This window comes from Callionymus lyra, chromosome 15 (assembly GCF_982586985.1).
Source record: "Callionymus lyra chromosome 15, fCalLyr1.hap1.1, whole genome shotgun sequence".
Classification (NCBI taxonomy): domain Eukaryota; kingdom Metazoa; phylum Chordata; class Actinopteri; order Syngnathiformes; family Callionymidae; genus Callionymus; species Callionymus lyra.
In genome coordinates, this window is record NC_141832.1 from 20,005,242 (window position 1) to 20,026,906 (window position 21,665).

General features: G+C 36.1%; 2 protein-coding genes across 3 annotated transcripts in view; one reads left to right on the forward strand and one right to left on the reverse strand.

The window, feature by feature from the left end:
- The window catches only part of LOC148065243 (syntaxin-binding protein 4), a 36,475-nt gene extending 17,906 nt beyond the window's left edge, over positions 1 to 18,569 (forward strand). For both annotated transcript variants that reach the window (XM_087809955.1, XM_087809956.1), the window contains exons 9-21: positions 1,546 to 1,652; positions 1,912 to 2,053; positions 2,291 to 2,363; positions 8,677 to 8,765; positions 10,184 to 10,280; positions 11,327 to 11,454; positions 11,555 to 11,647; positions 11,902 to 11,967; positions 12,046 to 12,243; positions 14,769 to 14,885; positions 16,154 to 16,203; positions 16,267 to 16,397; positions 17,747 to 18,569. In XM_087809955.1, the coding sequence (XP_087666081.1) occupies positions 1,546 to 1,652; positions 1,912 to 2,053; positions 2,291 to 2,363; positions 8,677 to 8,765; positions 10,184 to 10,280; positions 11,327 to 11,454; positions 11,555 to 11,647; positions 11,902 to 11,967; positions 12,046 to 12,243; positions 14,769 to 14,885; positions 16,154 to 16,203; positions 16,267 to 16,397; positions 17,747 to 17,790 (1,335 nt within the window). In that variant the 3' untranslated portion in view covers positions 17,791 to 18,569. The remainder of the gene's footprint in view (positions 1 to 1,545; positions 1,653 to 1,911; positions 2,054 to 2,290; positions 2,364 to 8,676; positions 8,766 to 10,183; positions 10,281 to 11,326; positions 11,455 to 11,554; positions 11,648 to 11,901; positions 11,968 to 12,045; positions 12,244 to 14,768; positions 14,886 to 16,153; positions 16,204 to 16,266; positions 16,398 to 17,746) is intronic.
- A 639-nt stretch (positions 18,570 to 19,208) lies between these two features.
- Positions 19,209 to 21,417, reverse strand: smim22 (small integral membrane protein 22). The gene is made up of 4 exons (XM_087809410.1): positions 21,249 to 21,417; positions 20,657 to 20,795; positions 20,428 to 20,498; positions 19,209 to 19,528 (listed from the first exon to the last, which is right to left on the reverse strand). Exons 2-4 carry the CDS (start codon positions 20,784 to 20,786, stop codon positions 19,481 to 19,483), a joined length of 249 nt encoding a protein of 82 aa, XP_087665536.1. The 5' UTR covers positions 20,787 to 20,795; positions 21,249 to 21,417; the 3' UTR covers positions 19,209 to 19,480.
- Between the last annotated feature and the right edge of the window lie 248 nt (positions 21,418 to 21,665).

Genomic DNA, 21,665 nt, shown 5'->3' on the forward strand with positions numbered 1-21,665 from the left:
ATACGCCGACTTTATGTTAATTATTTATATTCTTTCTAACAAACATGAGAACATATTTACCGATGAAAAACACACTGTGCAGAACCTGACCCAGGAAACACCGTTATATTACTGCCTTGCTTTTCTTCCCCTGCCTTCTCCACTTGTGTCTGTCCAAATCTCATCCTCCTTGCTTCTTTTTCCGCCCCCTCACTGTGAGCTGTGGGCAGGATGACAAGAGAAGGATAGAAACAAGGCAGAAAAGGAGAATACTGTTAGCTGGAAGCATTCAATTTTCTGTTTCTTCTGTTGTACAGCAAAAACCTCGTTCCGCTGCTGGTTAAGATTTATCTTACAAATGAACATGTTTTCTGTTTACGTAGCTTAAGCATTGCCAGATCGATTTTCCCAAAGTAGGTTTTTACATTATCATAATAACGCCATTAAGATCCTTAATCAAATAAGCCACTATTCTATATGCCCTGTATTGTTTCTTATGATGTTTTTTACTGTCAAGACCAGTGTTTCTTCATTCTTACTGGACTATAATGGCACCATATTTACTGAAATATATATAAATATAAAATATATCATAAAAACTGATTAAACTGATTAAACACTAAAAATCTCACATATAATTAATTGGAATTGTATGTGTTTTTATTGTTTATTTCATTGTCTGAAGCCCACATTTACTTAAAAAGTAGCCAAGGTAGTTTAAAGCCATGCTATTTGTTTATTAAGAGCTGATATCGGAAGCCCTGAAAATATAATCTAGAAATTATTTCATTTATTTTATTCATACTTATATTCCTACCTTTTCCTTTCTGCTTTATGTGTTAATACAATTATATTAAGTTCCCTTTTTTTAACATCTATATTTGTTTTCATGAAAATGTATTGCCCTGCAAATTTTTTTTTTAAAAATTATTCTGTAAATAACTGTTTTTGTTATGTTTCCCTTTATTGTACCTTCTCACCCAGATATTTACTTCTTTAATAGAACCTTAATACAAACCTTCAAGTCCCATATTAATGTACTACATAGTAACTACATAGTAGCTAAATCTTAACTAAAAAAATACCTAATACCAGATGGTGAAGTCAAGCATGTTTAACCACAGTAAATACGAAGCCTAGTCGTTAGGTTTCTTCTTAACTGTTTACTAATGCCTGGCTCATTTACAGCAGTTACCAACCCTGACTTCTTTTGCTTATGGAAGCATGTTGCCCATTTTCTCTAAATCCCAACTCATAATCCCCTGTGTCACATAAGAGGAGCAGGCGTTTCTTGCAGATTTGTATGGTATGAGTCAGCAGGAGGATTATACAGTCACACATTTATTAAAAATTTTAGTACGAGACCCTTACAAGGAAAGGAAAACGTGTCATTACAGGCGTCTTGATACCATCTTAATTAGCATGTCTATCAGCCCTCGCTGTTCCAGGATCAAGCCAGATTACAAGATTGCCATAAAGATGTTTAAAACTATTTTTTTTTTCAGGCTTCCTCAGATTCTACAAGATGAAAAAGATCTTAACTCTTCTGTTCTGTCTGTGGTGCAGGACGGTCGTCTCAGGCCCGGAGATCAACTCATTGCCATTAACAAGGAGTCCTTGATAGGTGTGACCCACGAGGAGGCCAAAAGCATCCTGAACAAAGTTAAAGTCAGGTGGGTGATGAAAACTATACGCCTCGATTTAAATGTATTATTTTGCATCACAGGGGATGGGTCGGGGAATTTCTTTCTAGCATATTTTAAAAACATCTATTCAATTTAGTCGTGAATATGTTGTAAGTTTTTAATGATCCCATCATACACTTTGTTTTGGTTCCAACACAGCGCTAGTATAATATGATGAGTAAGAGATGGTGTTGAGAATTCATCTATAAATGTCACTGTTTATTCACTTTTCCTCTCTTGTTTCCAGTCAAGACACTGTGGTGGAGATAGCCTTCATACCAGGAAAGGGACATTTCCCGAGCAGCACATCACTTCACAATGGTGTCCAGAGAGCAACAGGGAACAGCTATAACTCAGGACGCCTAAAAGTTCACATCAGATCACCAGAGGTCAGCAAGGTTTACCGACTTCTTGACAAAGTGAATCAGTGAAGCTTTTAAATGTGTCAAATCAGGTCTGATATAACGGATACTGCATTTATCACTCTAGAGTTACAATTAAACTATCCAAGCTCTGGATGTCATTATTTGAATTAAAATACATATTTTTCTTTGGCTTTTTGTTTGATTTTTAATCATCACGCAGTTCTATATCAACTAAAGTTAATCTCATCTTTCTCTCTTCAGATCTGCACAGAGGAGCCGGCCTCAGTATCTTCACCTTCTCCTGACATCTGCCCTCCAGATATCCACATTTCAGGTGATTCCTGTTTCACACTGCATACAGCAATTCCCAGACATAAAAAAGATTCACATCCTTGCTTGAAAATGTGGGGCTTCTGTCTCTTTTTACCATGTTGAAAAGTAAAATCTATATTTAATACATGGCTGAAATATTTAGAGTTAGAGAAAAATGGATCAACACTGCTCTTACCTTGACAATGTAAACCTTGTTCTCATTTGTAAATGCATCATTTAGACAGGTGAGAAACAGTTAATTTCGGAATTTACCTTTATTTTCTGAGACTCCTGTGTTGTTCTCAGTGTTATCTTGACCTTTTAAGTATATATTTTATTGAGTATTGTTTTGATTGTTTAAACGCTTTGTGACCCTGAACTGGAAAAGCGCTCTATAAATATAAATTACTTATTTACTTACTTAGGAGAAACTATAACAGCTAGCATGAAAACGTAGCATATGCTAATAATTGATTCAATTGTGGAGTTGATTAAGAATTGTTTGCTAATATGTGTCCTTGTATACTTTATTTTAAGTACATTTAAGAAACATGACACATTCACTTAGTTACCAAATGGACCTTTTTAAATACAAACATCCAGTTTTCAATACAGTTACAGGTGATAATAGTAGATCATAATCACAATTAATGTGATGTGTTAAGGGTGTAAAATGCAACTATTAATTTTATAATGCTTAAGTTATGCAATCCTGATGCCATGAGACTAGCGTGACTCTCGTGGTATCATATCCACTCAGGCTACATATTTGTGGTATAAAAGATTAAGTCCACTAAAGACAGCCTGTCCCGCAATCAACGTAGAGGATTGCATATGAAAGCTTAGCCTGTGCCTATATTGGGAGTGCTGCGTCTATTGTACTTGTTGTGAACCTATAGCTCCGTAGTTTGAATGTTTATAACATGACCAAGAGTTGATGATAATAGTGTATGAGTTGTTGCCATTCTCAGACACTGGTAGAATGAAAGTGCTCTCAAGGTACTGATACGATGGCTTCATGTGCCTCTTAAAACCCCCCTACTGCATACCATGAAAAACACTGCATGTGATTGACGTGTCTCCAACACGTGTCTCCCATAATCTATGGTTCAACCCCCTGTACAAAATTGTACACTCTGTGCACAATTAAGCCCTTTTTACAAAATGACAGAGATAAGTAGGTCATCCCAGTCATTTTTTTGTTGTATAAATGTGCCTTTCGGTATTTAGACCCGGGGTTGAGCAACCCTGAAGTGGTCACTTGAATTGATCGGAATCATAGAATAACAGAGACTTCACAATAACCATGAACAGAGAATTTCAAAGTCAGATTGGTGAGCTGCTCACTGGAGAAGATGTTTTGCACCAGATGTCTAGGATCGTGAGAGAAGCAGTCACATATTGAAACATGACCAGATGCTGAGCGAGGCAACAAGGCGGGTCATTAACACGCTTTAAATGCTTTAAAAAGATGGACTGTAGTGGAATGTTGCGCATCAACCTGTCGTTTAATGCTTAGTGCCAGAAGATCTATTTCCACTCTCCAGCTGGATGGCGGTACTCTAAACCTCGTTGTATGTTTCATGCCTTGATAACAGGAATCTGTTGATAGGTTCATAGTAATGGTGACTATTACCTAGAAATTTAATTAATTTGAGGAAGTATGTACAGAATAGGTGGGAGAAGTGGAAGAAGGTGCATAATTAACCCCGGAATTCACCAAAACCAGGATGAAATAAGGGAGTGGACAACTTAATTTCAGTACGAATGAGCTTTACATTCATGCGGTCTTGTTAAACAACCCTGCATTTTGAAAAGTCAATAAAACTAAGTAAAAATGGGTTCGTCAGGGCAACCTTTATTTGGGCCTACCAAACAGTCTGCCACTTTATCGATATGACCTTTATGACATTATCGCAATAGGTTGATCAAAATGATAAACATTTTTTTGTGAGTATTCTCCAAGGGCAAAACTACAAAAGTTGTTGTATTAGTCTATTGGAGTCTCAAAAATGAACGAGTGGTAATTAGTAAGTACGTAAGTACTAGCCCAAAAACTGTTGATGCATCCCGTAAAAAGTTCTACAAGTGTTCCCTCATAAGCACGGTGTAATCTACCTTTGATTGAATTTACTGCTCCTTCTTCGTCCTGGCTTTAGAGCAAAAGATCAGTGAAGGGTCACCAATGGGACTGGCCAAAAGCCACCCGACACCAATCCAATTGGCCAGGATTAACCCATTCAAGGTCATCTCCCAGTCGCCCTGACCACTGACATCTCTTCCGCTTTCTTGTTCTTTAGCAAGAGGCTCAGAAACCATTCTGTTAGAAGGATATTTACCTGTGAATATTATAAGAACCTATTTAGTTAATTAGCATTTGCCTTAGTGTATAGCATCTTTATAATACACAGTGTATTGCCATTCACAATAAAAGTTAAGGTTAAACAAATCCAGTTATTCCCTAAAAAAAATGTCTTATCGTTTGCCAAATGCCTTTTAAACATGTAAGAATTTCCCTTAAAAAAGTTTGTATGTGTTATTTCGGTGTTGACAAAGGGGTTTGAACTCATCACAATTCTCTGAAAAAGCTACAAAAATAATAATTCAGACTGAACAAATGCATTGAAAAACATAGCCTTCCTACAGGGATTAACTTATGGTATAGTATAATTATATGGTATATACAGTATTTATGGTGATAATTATGTAGTATGTATGTGTATAAGTCATGTATCGTTATCAACCTTAGTATATGCATATGTAGTATATTATCCTATATAATGTTGTATTATGTAATACTGTGGTATCTTATTTTTATTTGCCTAAGTATATGTAGGTATGTCGTATAATCGTTGTATAGTATTTTTTCAATTATATATTAAGATAATTAAATTATAGGTTTATTTAGATTGGTATGGAGTGAATGCATCTTGTATCTGGCAGTTTTTGCTACACACTGAAGAATAGTGAAAAAATGCGAGGCACATAAAACGCTTTATTTTAACTTCTTAAACCTACTCCTTTTTGAAATTATGTGCAGTCTTTTGTTCTTTGCTTTATTTCTATTATTTGTGTCTCCTTTTTAATGTAGAAATAGTAAAGCGCTATATAAATAAATATTACTTACTTACTTACTTATTTTCTATATACATGTTAGGAATAAAATGTATTGTTTTCCTGATTTCATTCATGACAGAGTTATCTGAATATACTTTACTGTTTAAATAATGTTTTATAAGAGAATAGAAAAAACAGGTTTTTACTATGTGACTAGCTGGTACATAGTAAGGCATTTATTACACCTTCAGAGTCTTCAAATCTTGATGGTAGCGTAAATCTGTATTTCTGTCCGACTCCGCAGTAGTGTTTTCATTCAACAGACTAGCGGTCGGAGAATAAATAATCATACATCATCAAATTGAAGATTTCCTTCAACGCAGGTCTGCTGTCACAACATATGCAGTCTTTCTCCATCAGTGGAGGTGGAGCACGTTAATCCTTGAGTGGGATGTGGAGGAGGAGCGTTTACCCTAGCAACAGGGGTCCTCTGGTCTCGTCCTCCCGCACACACAAACAGACCAAGCGCTGTCATCAACGCATCAAGCTGACACACAAATCTGGGACAGACAAACTCATCAAATTAATATTAGACATTGGCTGTCTGCCCCTCTGTTCCTCCCTGTTCTCTCTCACTCTCATCTATATAATCATCCTTCCACCTTTAATCATCTGCTCCACCTCTCCACACACACACATGCACACACACGCACACACACACACACACCAAATCCTGAGGGCATATCGGTTGATCCTCTATTTCTACAGATTATTTTTCTAACATTTACAGTGGCCTTGTGTGATACTCCGGATATAAATGACATGCTAGATGTTTAAAATAAATAATAATAATATATAATTTTATAAGTCCCTTATTATGCATGAAAACATTTTATTTTGCCATTGGATTAATAGATAGATAGTACGTAGTATGAATCCTTTGGGAAGGTTTCTTTGGGAAAACCTCATTGTTACCTTAGGCTTTTTATTTTATCTTGTGTCTTCATCATCGTCTTTTATCTCTCCTGAGTCGTCTTCCTAACTGTCTCAACACTTTTCTCTGTGAGTCTCATTTCTCATCTCTCTTTACTAGGGGCTCACAATTACACCCTATTACATCCTCACCCTTTTCATTTCTGCCACTTCTAAGTCTGCTCCCTGTTTTTGTGTCAGAGCTAGCTGTGTCTGAACCACACATCTTGACAGGTCTTACTACTGTAATGAAGTTCCACAAAGCTGTGTTCTATTTTTTTGAGAGCTCATTAGAAGCCATTCTCACTTGCTGTATAATATTTTACGATTCTAATGACACCCTCACGTTGTTTCTAGATGATTGCACCACCTGTTCACCTCCGACTATTAAGACAAAGCTTCATTAAACTATCACTACTTACTGTATCTTACTTCAAATCCATTGTTCACATTAACCTCTGACTTTAAGCTTCCCTGCGTTTTATGCAGTTGCATAGTCTATAGTTTTGTCAAGTGTTTTTTAAAGGTATTAGTTGTCCTTATGATTTTGTTTGTTGTTTGTTACAATCGTATATACATCCATTTTCTCAGAACCCATCCTTACTCACACACCAAATCACTATAAAATCAGAAAACCTCATCATTCTAAGATGTTCATCCCAATAGCAATAAAGAAGAGTCTGGTAACTGATGGAAATATTGACACAAAAACTTCAGCTGATGTTGCACTATGAAGCGCTACAAGCTATTTTAGGATTTACAAAAACAACTTGTGAAGATAACAGTTGAGAAACACAGTCACAAACACAAAAGTAATATTTGGAGCCGACATTTATTGCATATTCTCAAACCAGAATCAAAACATATACAAATGAGTCCCATGCCAATATCAATAACAGTCACCCCTGCTAAGAAAGAGTTCACTAAACCACTCTGTTATGTTTTATTCCATCACTCTTTATTCAGGTAGTACCTGTTCACAGATCAACCTTGTTGCTGGTCGACTACAATCTCTTTATTTCAAGGTTTTAGTTGAGGTTTTGTCGTGAACAATATCAAAGCTTTTTATATGGAAAATGCCATGCTATCCACACATTAAACTTCCTCAAGATAGGATAGAAAAATATGTGTTTTTTTGTCCCACAATTCTCATCCGTGACCTTCACCGCCCTTCAGATACCTCTCTCTGAAGCCCATGACTCACACAGTACCACGTTTCCTCATGAGGAACTCCGTCCTCAGGGATAAACATCGTTGTACTCTTTGTTGGCTTGAATCCATAGCCTTGCTCACTGACATGACTTCACCTCTTCACCGGTCTTCAACTACACATTTTCACATCGAGGGTGTAAACTCGTCTCTTTTTCCTTATTTTTTTTGTTCCGGTCCATTCAGAGTTAACTTCTTCCTGAAGTATGAACAGCACTTCTTCTGCCTCAGCTGACACTGTTTAATCTTGAGCTTCTTTTTCCACCGTCTTTCTCGCTTTAGTCACAAACGTCATTATACAGATCACTGGCACATGCTGCCTGGTAACACCCTCGGTCACCTATTGCTTTAAGATTTCCCTCTGCACATGATTTAATCTACTTGTGTGCTCATCCCTCCAGTATGTCACCATGTCCGTGTCTCTTCTGTAAATAAGACGCCACAGCCGTCTCCATCCTTTTAGCCAAATCTGCCACCATCTGTCCCTCAATATTTCAGTCCTTCTCTCTTCCTATGACCTGGATGGCCATTGAAGTCTATGGTGGGCAGCAGGCACCGACTATATTCCTGCATCAAATCCATTCATTTGTCTTGCCCGCGACAATGTAATTTAAAAATACTTTATTAAATACCATAATACAGGAGCTTATATAGGTCCTGAAATTAATGTCTTTTTACTTGATTCCCCTGTGCACAGTACTGTATCTGCATTTAATCTACTGACGGATTTATCTATACTTTAGATTCGTATTTCTGGGTTTGGACTGATCCAGTTTAGAATGCTCTCTGACTAACTTAAAGCAGTTTGACACTGGGTGTACCAAGAGCTGAATGTCACAGCTAAAGTAAATACTATTATCTTTGTGACAATCAAACCCCTGTTCAAAAAAAGCTGTTGATTTCAATTACAACGAAAAATTTGGATCATTAATTAAAATTGCAAATATGACATGTTTCAAATTATCATTTTAGTTTTAGTCTGAAATATATATGGTCTTATGTTTACATTTAAAATGAGCAAGTTTGATTTCAAATTCGTTTTTTATTCCAATGTAAAGTGGCATATTAGTAAATGTTTGTTCTACCCTTCTTTACAGGCACGACCAATCAGCGATCACCTACAGGAACGAAACCCAAGATTACACTGGACCCACACATACGACTGAAGTTAGACAAGTTGGACCTGGTGAGTCATATTGTTTGCAGGAAAAAACATGTGTAACCAGTTAACCATTTTGTTAGTAAGAATGAATTCCAAAGCTACCTTCTTCAATATACTTTGAAGAGATGTTTTGTTTTCGTATATAATGAGTTTATAAAAGACAAACAAACAAAAACACAAGCTGTTGCAACTGGAGTCATTTTGTCCTTGTCCCATTTTTATCTGCTAGCTCTATATATTTTTGTTGACCCTTTTCTGTTGTTTTGTTTTGTCTTTAAACCTGTTCAGCTCAGCACTAACTACATTTAAAACAAAGATCTTCTGACAATTTCAGCCAGCAGTGTTCTAATGGAACTGGGTAGAATAGAGGATGAAAAATGCTTAATTATACACATATATCAGCAACCATTTAATCACATTAGAATAGGAAAAAAAAATGATATTTCGGGTTGTGTATTAAACTCTTACACATCATCTCCCATAATGAAATGAAACGGTAGTCAAAGAAAAATAACTAGTATTAATTATGATGATAACACTAAAACATGTGCACAATTTAATTGTTGATTTAATGCTCCGAGCTTGTACAAATGTTAATTTTTTTGTTGTACAATTTGGACAAAGGTCTGCTAAATTCTGATGACTCTTAAGCAATAGTAATAATAATAATACATTTTATTTCGAGGCGCCTTTCTTGGCACTCAAGGTCGCCTTACATAAACTCGAGGACGAGATTGTGGATGATTTTGAAAGTGTAACAACAACCTTTATTGTACTTATTTAACATAATTGTTATATATTTTATTATCTTCTCTTTGTTTGATAAATATTATAAGCCGCAATATATTAGAATAAATGGTTAAACATTATGTTGTCAATTGTTGTGATGTGTTTGTGTTCTGATTCTGATAGTTGTTGTTATTAAAACAACAATAAGTAAGAGTAAAAAATGTCGTTTCTGCAATGTTGTCGATTCTATGATGTAAAGTTGTGACATACAGCATCTGTATTTGTTAACAAAATGAGGGAAGGGCCTCATTATCTTCCTGGTAAGTTAAAAAAGTTCTTAGTACTTGTCTCTGACCTACTGATTGTTTGGTGGTCACATGACACTCACAGACTCTCCAGGCTTGACTTCAAGACAAACATATTATGTTTATCATTGGTAGAATAATAGCTTCATCAGTCATGATTGTTCCAAATAAAACAAATCATGAATAAATATAAATAAATATAAATATAATAATTAATGTCAAAAGTTCATTTGTCTACAGCTGATGAAAAAGTAATAGATCTAATTGTTTACACTTCAGTGCGATTAATAAGTTAACTATTCCAATCGTTGTCGTGTCACCAAAAATCCCTTGACTCATTTGCATATCTGGGGTGTTTCAGTCTCTGCGTGACATGAATAATGTATGGATCCGTCTCTGTCCTCACAGGCGTTCTCTTTCCTTGGTTTGGAAGTCACTGAAGAGAAAAAAAAGAAACTCAAACAGAGTCTCAACACAGATTCACAAGGCACGGTGGCATATGGAGGTGAGAGTTCTTAAGTAGTCACACGCTTACAATCTCCTGCATCACACGCAGGTGAGATGATAAATTGCTGTCAAGTTATCAACTTGGGTTTGTGTTACAGTTACTGTGTCGGTGGTGTTGCATGAATTATGATTCACAAATGTAGCTCCACACTTTGTCAAACTCCTTTGTAGAGTCACTGACAGCGTTCTTTAATAAATGTTTTAATTATTAAGAACTTCTATTTTAAAAGTTACTGGAGGTTTGTTGACAATGTTTTCTCTTCTTCTTTCACAAAATCCTATCGTTTTCATTTGGATTAAACACAAAGCACCTGTAGAAACCTGTGGAAAAGCAACATCGTTCCTTCAGTGAGCTTCGAGAAGATTCACCATCCCAAAGAAACATAAACTTCACTCCTTTTTGTTTTTATATTTTTATTTTTATTATGAGAGACATCTGAAGGCCACAGGTTATCTACTTTTATTGATAATTTAAATTGTAAATTGAGCTAATCTTATAAGTTAGTAGCTATATGACTATATTTCATAGTTGATAAAAAATGCTTGAATCTATATATATTTTTAAACTATATGTTATTGCTTTTTTCAAATAATTTATGCAAAGAATAAACAAAGAAACTCGAAACGAAATCTAAAAAAAACAACAAACACCCTCCCGACCCACCTGTCTATCTACACCACAAAGTTTCATTTTATTAAACAAAACAAAAAAATCTTAATTTTACAGCTTTTTCACTTTCTTTTGACAGTCTTGTAACTTAATGTAATTTGACCCCTAATTAACTTTAATTCCCCTCCCTGGACATACATGATCCATAATTAGATTTTGTTTTTAAATAAAAGATTTGACCAAATAACCAAAATTTAACCTTCACCCTCTTCATTTTAGCGTCATGCATGGATGGATTGATGAAGCACAAACTCATTTAATTCCAGATTTAGTAATTGATGCTTGTTTTATTTTAGCAAAAGTGTCCAGTTTTAAATGTTGCTGTATATCTAGTGGTTAGATCTTACTTATCATTTTTGGTTTGTGGCCCCCAGACTTCGTCGAGGCGACTCGGAATGTTTTCCAAGACAACCTGGATGAGCTGGGCTTCGGGGCTGGTCCCTTCATGTTCTCCTACCACGAAGCCGCCAGCCTGATGGACACGTCGGCCTTCCACTCGCCCGTGAGTTCCTGCGACTCCAACACGGTTGCGCCAGTCCAACGAGTGTCTTGTCCCCACTAAACTTGGCTTCTGTGTTGTGTGTGTGTTTGCTCTTGAGTAGACTTATGAATCAGAATGCAGCTACAGCAGTGAGGAGATGGAACAGTTTCAGACAGAAGTGAAGCAACTGCAGATGCAGATGAAGCAACTCAAGGTGAAGCAAGAGAAGCAAAGAGAAAGTACCTGATAAAGATTTGTGTTGCTAAGGTTGTGTAGCAATATTATCAACTTAAGCATCTGTAGGTTGATAAAAAGCTTCTTCTAATCGCAAATATAGTCCTTATTTGTGATCTATTAATTTTATAGGCTCGGCTTTTAGTTGATTTCCCACCTTTGCTGTGAGTTACTAATCGTTTCATTGAGCTTTGAGTGTTGGTTTGAGGTGAAATTGCATTTCTCTGTTTGCAGGTGATGCTGAAAGACATGGAACACAGCAAAAAGAACCTTGAGGAGGAGCTGCAGAAGACCTCGGAGGTTGGACACTCACGTCCTATTTTTTTAATCTTCTTCTTCGGTTCGACAGTGAGTTGAAGGTGCAATTTCTCGCGACAGAAAGCGTGCCTGACTGTGGAGGAGAACACCCGTTTGAAGGGGCGCCTGCAGGCAGCCGAGGCTGAGGTGGGCCAGAGGCAAGCCAGCGGCGCTGAGCAGGACTATGAGGAGGTCATCCAGCTGCTGGAAGCTGAGATCTGTGACCTGAAAAGCCAGCTCGCCAGTAAAAGACAAACACGAGGGCTGGACGCGACAAAAGTAAGAGCTTTTACGTTTAAAGACAATCTGCAAATTTCTTAAAAGTCAGCAGATGTGTCCAGCCTTTAAGAAAGGTGTTTTAAATGACATCATGATGAAGAAACTGTAAATCAGATGTGGGGAATTGTGCTTATAATAGGTCAATGATAAAAAGGCAAAGCCATTTTCAAACTAGAACAGGTGGGAGAACCACAGGTTGCACATGATTTACCAAGATTCCACATTGCTATAGCGAGTTTGGATAAGTAAGTAAGTAAGTAATAGTTATTTGTAAATCGCCAGACCCAAGAAGTAAACTCTATAAAGTGTTTAACACTTCTGGAAAACAGGAAATAAATGTGTTAAAGTCAAAACCATCAATGTTCAGGTTCATCAAAGTGAGTTCAACTAATTCAGAGCAGAAGCACACATTGGGTTTTAAACGTATATCTTCAAATGACATGTTCTGTTAGCAGCCAACATGCTAACTTTAGCATACAAGCTACTATGGATCTTAAAGCAGCAAAACATACGTGTTGTTGAAAATATTTGCTTTTGTTTATTTCAACAGTGTAACTACAATGTCTTGGCTTTGCCATTTCTAATTTAATATTTGTACATTCAAGAACAAGTTTAAGTCAGTTTCTCATTTTATCACCCTGGTGAGTTCTAGAAGTCTTCCAGTACTTCACATCAGTGGTCCCCAAACCCATATAACCCCATATAATGCCAACTTTAAACTTGTGCATAAAAGATTGGGGACCTGCGATATTTTGAGCAGTACTTTTTACTACTTTTTTAAACGAGTACTTGTCGGTCAATTAAGACCACTCCGCAAAATATTATCTTTCACGGCGTTTCCAAGTCGAAATCGAATTATTTTTTCAACTGGTTAAGAGCTCCGTCCGGAATTCCTTAAAATTTCCCGAGCCCGGCTGAGAGATCAATAGCAGTTCAAAGTAGAGAGCGCAGATGTAATCTCCTCAAAGGGATGCAGCCAATTGCAACAATATCATAATAAGCAGCTTTCCTACTTCAAGTGGCAGTTGACAGAGAAATCCTCCTCCTGCTTTAATAGAAAGCCTAAATGACCTCAGGACTCCATGAACACAATTTCCCCTGCTTTAGACGAGGGTTTGTGACTTCAATCGGTGCAATCTTGAAGAATATCGTTCCTGCTTAAGCGCTTGATGAGGTGCTAATAGTGGCGCGTTCTTCAAATGTCTGTGAGGAATAGAGATCATCTCCTCAGCATTTGAGATGAATTACTAAACCATGATCCTGCAGATGAAAACAATCACAGCGCTTGTTTGCCCTCATCAGCCACAGAGAAGCTTTATGTTTGTAGCCCGGAGCTAACAATGGAGCGCAATGATGATTATGTGTGAAGTTCAAAAGAAAATATAGAGCCTCTGAAAACCCGTCGACCCTCCCTCTGACTCTGTGGAGACTGCAGCAGTCGCTCTTCTGCCTGCTTTTGTTCCCACATATCACAGGAAGCCGTCAGCTCGCATACTTTTCCAGCAAACCTGCTGACTGAACCGTACTCTGCCTGTATTTTCAGCTGCTGGAGCACCGACTTGATCTTTGGTTCTTTCTACCTGTGGTTCAGGTGCTGAATCCATGTGGTGGAAACACTCTCAATATGAGGACAATATTCCATCGTCTTTTATAATTTACGTACTGTTTAAACACATTTCTAACATATTTCAAAACACTGTTCTAGAAGGATTAACTTAATCTTGATATTTCTTTACTCAAATATAATTATGTATTAATAGACTTCTGGTCTGTTTAATATTTTGAGGTTCCAATGTTATTTCTATATGTTTTTTTTTTCAAATGAACAAACATAATGGTCTTTAAAGGCCCTATGTATGGTGTTTAGTATAACGTTTCTGGCTCCCCTTGTGTCAGAAGGGTGTATTGCAGTGTGTAATTATTATGTTGTAAATCCTCTGTTTTAGTGTAAGAAACTGTAACATACTTTACCACCCATGTGAGACTATAGCATAAAGACATCAGTGAGGCATGTAAATGTAAAATAGGTTAAAATTGTGAATATCGCCACTGATTAAATCATTATAGTGTAATGGACCATAGTTCAGCCATTCAAAATGTTTGAATTTTAATAATAAAATGTCTTCTGTGGTTCATATTTTTCTATCAGGAAATGAAATGATTTTATCACGATGACGAAATAAAAGATGAGAAGCAACAAACATAACCACGCATCAGTCAATCACGAATCGTCGTCAGAACAGGAAGTGACAAAAATCTCGTACAATCATCAGATTGAAAAAGACGCTTTCATTGCTGTCCATGAATTGCACAAAATACATACAAACATAAATAAAAAATGTTTACGGGCATGAAATATGTTTGGCATTTGTAAAAAAAATATATATATACTAGAAAAATTCCAACGACAAAAAACAACAAACGACAACAATTAATATAATTATATAAAAAATAAAAATAAAACATTGTGGAAAATCCTGAATATGACAGTGTGTGACATTGTGTTATTGTTGTGTCTTCACCAGAATGATGTGCAGGAGCTCAACAAGAGGCTGACAGCAGTGGACTGCCAGCTGAAGAAATCGGAGCTGAGCAGGAGACACTTGGAAATGTCCAATAAGAAACTGCTGGGCTTCGCTCAGGTAGCTCCCACATGTATTCTAACTGAAGGCTACAAATCTGTCTTCGTCGTTACATCTACTAAATAATGTTTTATTTCCTTAAGTGATCTTGTTATTGTTGAATCAGAATTGAATAAGAGTCCAAAACATTATGCTTATTTAATCATTTAAAATCACGTTGAAAGGACACTGGGTTATTTTTTCCAACAAAACAAGTTTCTTGAGGTGAACCTAATACAAATTGAATAAATGAATAATTAAAATATTTAACTAGCATCACTCTGAATATAATTAGAATCCAGTGAACTTCTCACCCATCTCAGAGAATCATTTCTGTTTTCTAAAGCAGATTAATAATTTCGCGGGATTCTCGCATCTTTCCCCATGACGACTGGTTTAACACAAAAATCCTGAATATTAGCCATATTTAAGAAAAGCTGATAAATCCTAACAGCAGGTCAGAGCTTATTCACGGAAATTCTTTACAGATGCAGGTCTCCCTCTAGTGGCCAGAAATATATCACACCCTGTTGAATTGTAATGACGATGAAACATTTTCTTATGTAGATTTAAAAGTAATTTTCAGTGATCATCATATATATTGTGTCATGATAATTAGAAGGTTCTAACTTTACATTGAGTAAAAATAATTGTCTAGATAAGCCATTGTTTAGCAATTTCATTTGGAAAATGGGACAAAATAACCTGAGTTACAACTATTGAAACGAAAGTTAGACGTGTTTGTTTACAAGTGACAATAAATAATATGTAATGTATTAACTGAGTAATCTTCTTTCCTTTGTAGTCAATAGTCTACTGACTCCTTTAAGAAACATCTTAAGACGTTTTTATTTGTTCAGGCTTTTCCTTGATTTTCTGGAACTCCTGTGTTGTTCTCAGTTTTAATTGATCTTTAAAGTATTTTATTGAATATTGTTTTGATTGTTTAAGCGCTTTGTGACCCTGGTCTGGAAAAGCGCTATATCAAAAAAAATTACTTACTTACTGTATATTGTTATAGTAAACATGTGATCAGGCAGACAAATAAACACTGATATGTAACAAGTTATAAACAAATTCTTTTACATATATATATATCATATAATATTTACAGCTGGGTTACAGTTGCTCATTTCCTGCTGAAAGATATTCCACTGACAAACCTCTCCTAATACACACCACCCTCTGCTTGCTATTCTAAACATACAGCAAAGTTTCTTCTACTTCTGTCCGTAATGACGTCTAATCCAGATTTTTAGTGAGTGTTACTGACTCTTGTGTTTCTGCAGAACGTCCACAAAGTGTTGACAACACCGAGCTTGTTTGGCGGAGAAGCCGGGTGAGAGCTGAGGAACTTGATCAATGTGACTTTAGGCATTATTAACAGTGTCTGTGTGTCCAGGTGTCACTGGTCATCTCCACCCACAGACAGCCCCGAACCTCTGTCTCCTCTCCCTGATCCTGCCTTCCAGTTGGCCGTCGAGGCCAAAGAGCTCGTGCAGGGAGCTTCCTGTCTCGCCTCTGATGATACAGGTGCGCAGTTGTATCTTTTATTCCAAGAGCCACGAGGCTAGAACTATTGCAGAGGGTTAGGAAACCAAACCAACGAAAATGGTTTTGACATGTAGAGTAGATAATTCAACATTTATGTAATAATATATTGTTAAAGTAAGATGTTAAACATGTGGATGAATAAATCAATACAATTGTATCAAATTTACAATAACTACAACTCAAGAAACATATCAAAATAATCAAGGGATAATAATCATTTAAAAACATGATCAAAGTCTTTGTTTAAACTGTCACTTTGAGTGTGAAATACTGGTGTTTGTTTTCAAAGACGTCGCCTGCTCTTCACTTACAAGTTAGCATTAGCCTGGCTAGCCTCACTTGAAAGGCTAAATAACATTGATAAGAGCTTCGTCAATTGTTTGCTAGAAATCAAACAAGTCTGAAAACACTTTACAGCTAAATGTGGACAAAACTGAAACTCTGGTGATTGCTCCTGATGATGAGGTTCCAGGGTTGAGTCAGTACTTGGGTGACTTAGATCAGTCTGTCAAACTGAGCCTGAGAAACCTGGGTGTTGTATTTGATAAAGACATGTCTCTTGTTCGACACTGCAGAAAACTGAACAGAAACTGTTTCCTTCAACTGATAAAAATCTCTAAACTTAGGAAAATGTTGTCGGAACATGATCTGGAGCTTGTAATCCATGCGTTTGTTTCTTCTCGTCTGGACTATTGTAACAGTTTGTTTTCATGTCTTAACAAGAAGGAGCTGTCTCGCCTGCAGTTGGTTCAGAACTCTGCAGCGAGAATTCTGACCCGCTCTAGTAGAAGAACTCACATTTCTCCGGTCCTTAAAACTCTTCACTGGCTTCCAGTTTCTTTCAGGATCATTTTTTAAATTCTGGTTCTTACTTTCAGATCTATTCATGGTTAGGCTCCTCCTTACATCAGTGATCTGATCCAGCCTTACACCCCAGCTCGGGCTCTGAGGTCTGTGGATCAGAATCTACTGATGGTTCCTGAACACTCTTCTGGACCAGAGGAGAGAAATCCTTCCAGGCTGTTGCTCCTAAGCTTTGGAACGATCTTCCTCTCCCTCTGTGTTTGATGATCTACTGATCCTTCAAGAAACATCTGAAGACGTTTTTATTTGTTCAGACTTTTCCCTGATTTTCTTGAACTCGTGTCTTGTTCTCAGTATTATCTTGCCATTTAAAGTATATACTTTATTGAATATTGTTTTGATTGTTTAAGCGCTTTGTGACCCTGGTCTGGAAAAGCGCTATATAAATATAAATTATTTACTTACTTACTTACTGAAAAAAACTGCAGCGTTTTGTAATCTGGATCTGTTGTTTGTGTTCCCAGTGGGCCGGACGGATGACGGGACAGACGTCCGTCCTCACGTGTGAAGGACAGCGTGGGACGGAGAGGAGGATCTGCTGAACCTACCAAAGACTGGATCTACAACTAAAAAAACTATTCTGAAATAACGTCAATATATTTTTTAATGCCAAAGTCTATTTCAACTCACACCAAAATTTGAATCAGTGTCACTTTAAAAGCGGGTCAGCAGTGGGGTGGGACTACGTTCACATCTGCCAAAACAACATCTGCTGGAACTGTCAATCGTGTCACCATGACAACATGGGACAGGGCTGCATGAAGACGTTGACAGGAAACTTGTTAATACTCCTCGACCTTTTTCTACCCCGCTGACATTAATACTGCATGTTCAGGACAATTACACGTTTATGTCACGATAACTTGCTGCCATCAGCTGTCAACAACTGTGTCTCCCCCTGCTGGTCAAATAGGACCCTTCCTTTCATACCCACGTCAAGGAAAGATGAAGAAGGAACTCAAGAGGTCGATCATGTCTCGTATCTGCGGCTCGGCATCGCTGCATGTTGTCTCCAGCTCTGCTTAATCTCTACATATGGGAAGTGCTGTAGCTCCCGCTGTGTACACTTGTGTTTGCTAGCCAGCTGTTTCATAGTCCACATGTAGGACGGGGGCTTTTTAAAAAAAGAAAACGGAAAAAAAAAAAACAATAGAAAGGGAAAAAAGGAGGGACAAATGCATTCACTGATAGAGAAACGTCCTGTACGTCAACCAGATTGCATCTTTGTTGTGGCCTCATGTTCTATATGTTACTGTTTTATATTAAAGATTTAACTGATGTCTCAAAGGTACCCGTGTGAAAATCTTTCTTTTTGTTTTAAAAACATTACAGGAGGATCCGAACCTTGTTTCTGTATTTTCTTCTACATGTTCAACATTTGTTTGCTTAATAAACCATTCATTATTTTATTAATAGTTTTAATAATTATTATTCTTTAATTGTATCATTTTAAATTAAATATTTAAATTTTGGTATAATAGTGCAACATGATCTGCTTAACGTTCGATGAAGTAGCTCTGTTCTGTTCTGTTTTGATAGTCTGGTACCACTATCATATCAACATTTTTACATTTAAAAGGGTAAACATTTTTATTTTTGAGTTATTGGATTAAGATTCATATAAAATATGTTAAAAATGTTTTATAAAGTTATTTTAAAAAAACATTTCAATAAATAAATTATAAAAAACAATGTTTATAAACATTTAACCTTTCAGTAAAGAATTATTGAATTAAATAATTTAAAAAAAAATCAAATGCAAAAAAAAAATCAAATCAATGATATCAATATCAATATAAAGCTCCCATAATGCCTTGCAGTCTAGTTGTCCAATCAGAAATCCTGATCACCACATTATCTGCATTGAGGTTGATAGGGCGATAGTTGATTAACGACTTACATAAGAAATAAAACAAAAACATTGGAATAGATAGACAAGTTTAATGTTTTACAACCTGAATTGAAGCCTTCAGACAACAAACAAGTCATCAACAAATACTAAAATCATCCTTTTCATTAAACATTTACTAATATTTTGTATCAAAATAAACAATAATTAAAGAAAGTAGATCAAAAGCTATACAGATTTCTTTTTTCATTTTTTTTTTTTAAATCATAGAATAATTTATGAAGAAGAAAACGACAAAAATCACAGATTCACTCTGGCACCAGCGCCTTCAGTCGGATCATCGGAACCATCAGGGCTCCATGGCAAAGTTATCGATCCCGACCTTGTGGTGACGAGGCTGTAGAGGAATAACTTCATCAGTCATCAGAGACAAGTTAGCAAGTGGTGGAGTTGATCATTTTAAACCTCAAGAAGACCCAGTAATTTAGTTTTGATTCATCTAAATAAATGTTTTAACTTTATTTATTTTCAACAAACCTGTCTACCCATCTTCAAAAAAACATAGTAAGTGATTATAGGTTAATAGGTTTGTATCTTTTATTATTTAGCAGGGGAATAAAATGCAAATAAAGCAAATTCAGTATCCTTATTTCTCTAGAATTCACTTGTAAAAATGTGTAATTACTTAGTAAATTTTAAAAAAAACAAGGTGAAAATTGTATACAACTGGTATCAGGAATTGTATTGAGAAGGCGATTCTTCGTTTTAAAATATGTATTTATTTATCAACTGAGAACTTTAATTTTTAATTTCTGTTTCAGTTTCATGACTCGAGAAAAATTGATCAATTATTGTTTGGCTTCTCAAGCTGTGCTTTACCCTGTTGCAAACCAGGAAACACACTCTGATTTAAAAAGGTGTGTCACCAAGACTTTGTGCCCATTTTAAATGTCTTCATAAATCACAACTTCTTAACTTAGTGAAGCACAAAGAAAAGTAAAAAAAAGTAAAATATGAAAACAAAGCATATTAATTGGAATCTAAAAGGTTAAATAACATCCATGTGTAAATTTGTGTTGTTTAATAACTGTGTGCATATTTGAATAGATGCTTCAAGTAAAAAGAGGAAACATTAAACAACGATGTGTGTGTGTGTGTGTGTGTGTGTGTGTGTGTGTGTGTGTGTGTGTGTGTGTGTGTGTGTGTGTGTGTGTGTGTGTGTGTGTGTGTGTGTGTGTGTGTGTGTGTGTGTGTGTGTGTGTGTGTGTGTGTGTGTGTGTGCGTGCGAGTGACTACCTTATCAACATCATCACAGCAGCAGCAACAACATCGGATTAGTACGAGAATCACCAACAGCAGAATCATACCTACAAACACACAGAATTTACTACTAACATCTATTCTGAGTTTCATTATATTTAGCTTAAATTAAGTGTCTACATATTTTAGTTTTCACTGCATATGTTTTTTAACATTTCTACTAAATGATAGGGAATCTTTCCTGTCATTGTTCTCCTCCACTCACCGATGAAGATGAAGAAAACTGCACAGGAAGCGATGTCCCAGTCCGACTGGAAGAACTGCTTCGACTCAAACCTTGAGATCACATCATTGAAGTGATCCTCGAACTCCTGCTTCACGTTCTGTTGCCCCATGATCAGGCTCTGGAACATATACAGGACACGATGATCACTTTATTGGGGCAAATAGTTCAAATTAAAAGTTTATAACCAACACATTTTAATTTTCATTTCACGGATGAAACCCATTAAAACCAATGAGATTTGAGGTTTGACCTACATTTCTAGCGTTTATAATTCATATTTAATACTCAATAGTAATGTGACTTTTAGAGTCCATGTCATAATCGTGCACATGTTACATACAGATAAACAACGATGTCATCAAAATAATAATAATAATAGAAGTATGTATATTTTTTTACATAAAGACCGTTATAAACTTGAACAACTGCTATATAGATGTAACTCATGATGTTCTTAAGGGTCAAAGTTCATATTTGTGTTTGAAACAGTAGACAACGACACAAACCAGATGACAACTTTAAAATTAAACCAACAATTTTCCTTAGACTAAAAAAGCTTTGAGATACTTACCTGTGATCGAGTCTCTTCTTTTCCGGGAGTAAAATTTACCTGAAGTCACCTGTTCACAATATACGGAAAGTCAGTGAGGACATTTCAAACGTTTAACATTCGCTTTAGTTAACTAACCAGGTTACTGCCAGTGAAAGTTAATCATTATCAAATACCTTTTTTTTTAAGGACTCTGTTTATAATTTATTCAACTACCAGTACGCGCTGTAAGGACGATTATTCACTTATTGTTATTATTATTATTATATAGATATTTCAGTTTTTTTCTTTCAAAATTAATTTTAAAAACGATACGTTGAAATATAAATTTCAAAATAAAATTATTAATTATACTTATAATAATAATAATAATTAATAAAAAATAAATATTGTGATGATACTTTTTCCGACCTTCCTTTCATAAAGGGCGGGGCTTAT